The following is a 2,802-nucleotide window of genomic DNA, read 5'->3' on the forward strand; positions in this document are numbered from 1 at the left end:
TGTATATCGTATATAAGAGTTAATCGGAGAGCTCGATCAGAAACAATTTCATCTCGAATACTTTGGAATTTTATCGTAAGATCATCATTATCATAAGAGATTTAATCAGAGAGTTAAAAATGATTAATTTGAGAAGAACATTATCCCATCCCTTTGCGTTTTATTTGTTTGATCAGATTTGGCTAATACCGATGAAGAAGGAGGATATACGCGAAAGGCACACGTACACCTGTCCAGTGTACAAAACCATGGAGAGAAGAGGCGTTTTATCGACTACCGGCCATTCGACCAACTTTGTAATCGCCATATGGCTGCCGACGGATCGAGATCCGGAGCACTGGATACTTCGAGGCACGGCCATGATCTGCCAATTGTCCGATTAAATCTGTCATCCCCTATAAGGAGTTTATTTTATCGCTTGTCGCATCGTGTAATCTCGAGCATCCTCGTCTACAATATTAGACGGTTAGAATTAGCTCGTTCGAGGATTAATTCGACTCCTCGACGAGAGAGGATTCCGCTAGCCGCCTCATAGATACAATAAAAAAATAATTAAAAATCGAAACTTTCCCCTTTCACATTTGTTTTTTTCTTTCGTCGTGATTCAGAATCGATCGATGCTATTTCTTTAAAGTTTAAAGAAACCTCTGTGTAAAAATCTGGCAACGAGAAGAAGCAAGCAAGCAAGCACTTTCGTCGATCTCGAAAGACGGAACGACGTTCCAGGAACGTTTCGCACGTAGCGGTGGCACTACAACAGGTGTCTATACATCCGGGTCATAGGCTCGAGGATCCTCCTCTTGTCTGACGATCAATCAACCGTCCAACGTCTTTGTGAAAATCTTCAAACGAGCCTCGGCTAAAAAAGCCGGTCGCCCGAGGGTAACGGAAGAATGTTAGCCGCGATACAAAGCGAAGCGGCGAAGGGAGGAGGGGGCGGAGAAAGAAATGGCAGGCAGGGGACACAGGTGAGGAGGAAGACCTAGCCGAGCTTATCCATCCACCTGTGGACGCCGATTTCCGATACGGCACCGTTCTCTCTTCTCCGTTCCTCTGGCTCGAGCCACAAAATCGTATCCGCCGCAAAATCGAGATTCCTATGCAAACGGTTATCGTAAATATTGGAAGCGGTATCAAGAGGCTCGCAGCCAGGTGCAGGGGAGATTTCGAAGGCGGCGTACGTTCGCAGGAGATAGGATGGGTCGTGGACGAGAGACGGCGGGGGAGGAGGCAACGCGTAGAGAAACGTAAAGACGCGGGAAGAGGGAGAGAGAGAGAGAGAGGGAGAGGGAGAGTAAGAGAAACGAAGGGAGGAGGAGGAGGAGGAGGAGAGAGCGGATAGGATGAAAAACACGGTGGGATGAGAGAGGCAAGTGGGATGAGAGGTGAGCAGCGGGGTATATTCAGAGGCAGGTCGGTTGGTTCGGAGGGTGGTTGGTGGTGGGTGGCTTCAGGGGTTGGTGGCGGCACCCTGTCTACCCGGACTGAGATCGCCGGAGGCTCGTTGCCTAGCGACCTCGTATTGATCTCTCCCCGTATCTCGCCTTTTCCCCTTTCCCACGTGATTCTCTCTCTCTCTCTCTCTCTCTCTGTCCTCCCTTTTCACTTCTCTCCTCGTACACCCCTCGTATCCGCGTTTGCCTAACCCTCTCCTCGCGGAGTCTCCCTCCCTCGTTCTTGCCTTCGTTTCTTTTCCTCTCCTTTTCCATCTTTCCTTTTTGTCCCGTCTCTCTCGGTCTCCTTCTACTTTCTCGGCTTCAATCTCTTTTTTTTTTCTTCTTCTCCTTCCTTTTTATCTTTTTTTTTTCTCCTCCCTCCCTTTTTCTTTCTCCACGGGTTTCTTCTTCGCCTTCGTTGTACAGGTTCCTTCTGTTTGCGCGTTTCGAGTGCTTTCAGCCTCTGGACTAAGGAGAGGGAAAGAGAGAGAGAGAGAGAGAGGAGAACGGTGTCGGTCCTGGTCGAGGTGACGGCATTAGGATCGAATGATTATTTGATGGAAATCCGCGAGAGCTTGGAGAAGAATAGAGCTGTTATACCGGAAACCGCGAAGGTAACAGAGTGATATATCTCGATATATATATATATATATACTTTTTGAAGTTGGTTTAAAAATTCCAATTCATCCTGTTTCCCTTCTGGAAACCGAATGAACGAACGAATTCATTTATTTATTTATTTCTTTCTTTCCTTTTCTCTTTTCTTTTCTTTTCTTTTTTTCCTTGCTCGCGGTTCAGAAAACGCTGACCGGTAGAATCAGCTTCACGCTGGAGTAAATCCGGTGAATTATAGACGACGAGTATTCGGTTTGTGATTTCGCGTGCTGATTCCACCGCGTGTGCAAACTGATTCCCTCCGCCAGGAAACGAAATGCGAAATGGTCGGGCGCGGGGGCGGAACGGAGGCAGGGAAACGCGGATACGCCGATAATTCGCGCGATTACGTGGCGAAACGATGGAAGGCCGAGGAAAAGTTGAAGGACCCAGGAAGAAGGAGTTGGTAAACATCAGGCTTACATAGCTGCGTTACGTTACCGAGATTCCCCCACTTCCCACGATTAGATTTCAGAATGCGGCTGGGAGGGAGGAGGGGTTGATAAATATTCATTTATCTGGATGCAACCGTGGAACCGGCTCGAAACGATGTAATTAAAAGCCCGCTATCGCGATATCATCCCCTGTTATCGATGTCTCTCCCGTCCGATTCTCCCGACGAACAACCTACTTTTCCAATATTTAAAACGTAAGAGAGACAGAGAGAGAGAGAGAGAGAGAGAGAGAGAGAGAGAGAGAGAGAGAGAGAGAG

The 2,802-nt window shown here is 47.9% G+C and overlaps 1 protein-coding gene across 1 annotated transcript in view; it reads left to right on the top strand.

The window, feature by feature from the left end:
• Positions 1 to 515, top strand: part of LOC102679104 (dynein heavy chain 7, axonemal) — a 15,451-nt gene extending 14,936 nt beyond the window's left edge. The window contains 1 exon segment of the mRNA XM_031509695.1: positions 177 to 515. Coding sequence (XP_031365555.1) covers positions 177 to 383 — 207 coding nt within the window. The 3' untranslated portion in view covers positions 384 to 515.
• The last annotated feature ends 2,287 nt before the right edge of the window (positions 516 to 2,802 follow it).

The sequence above is a fragment of the Apis dorsata genome, unplaced genomic scaffold (assembly GCF_000469605.1).
Source record: "Apis dorsata unplaced genomic scaffold, Apis dorsata 1.3 scaffold_169, whole genome shotgun sequence".
Taxonomy (NCBI): Eukaryota; Metazoa; Arthropoda; class Insecta; order Hymenoptera; family Apidae; genus Apis; species Apis dorsata.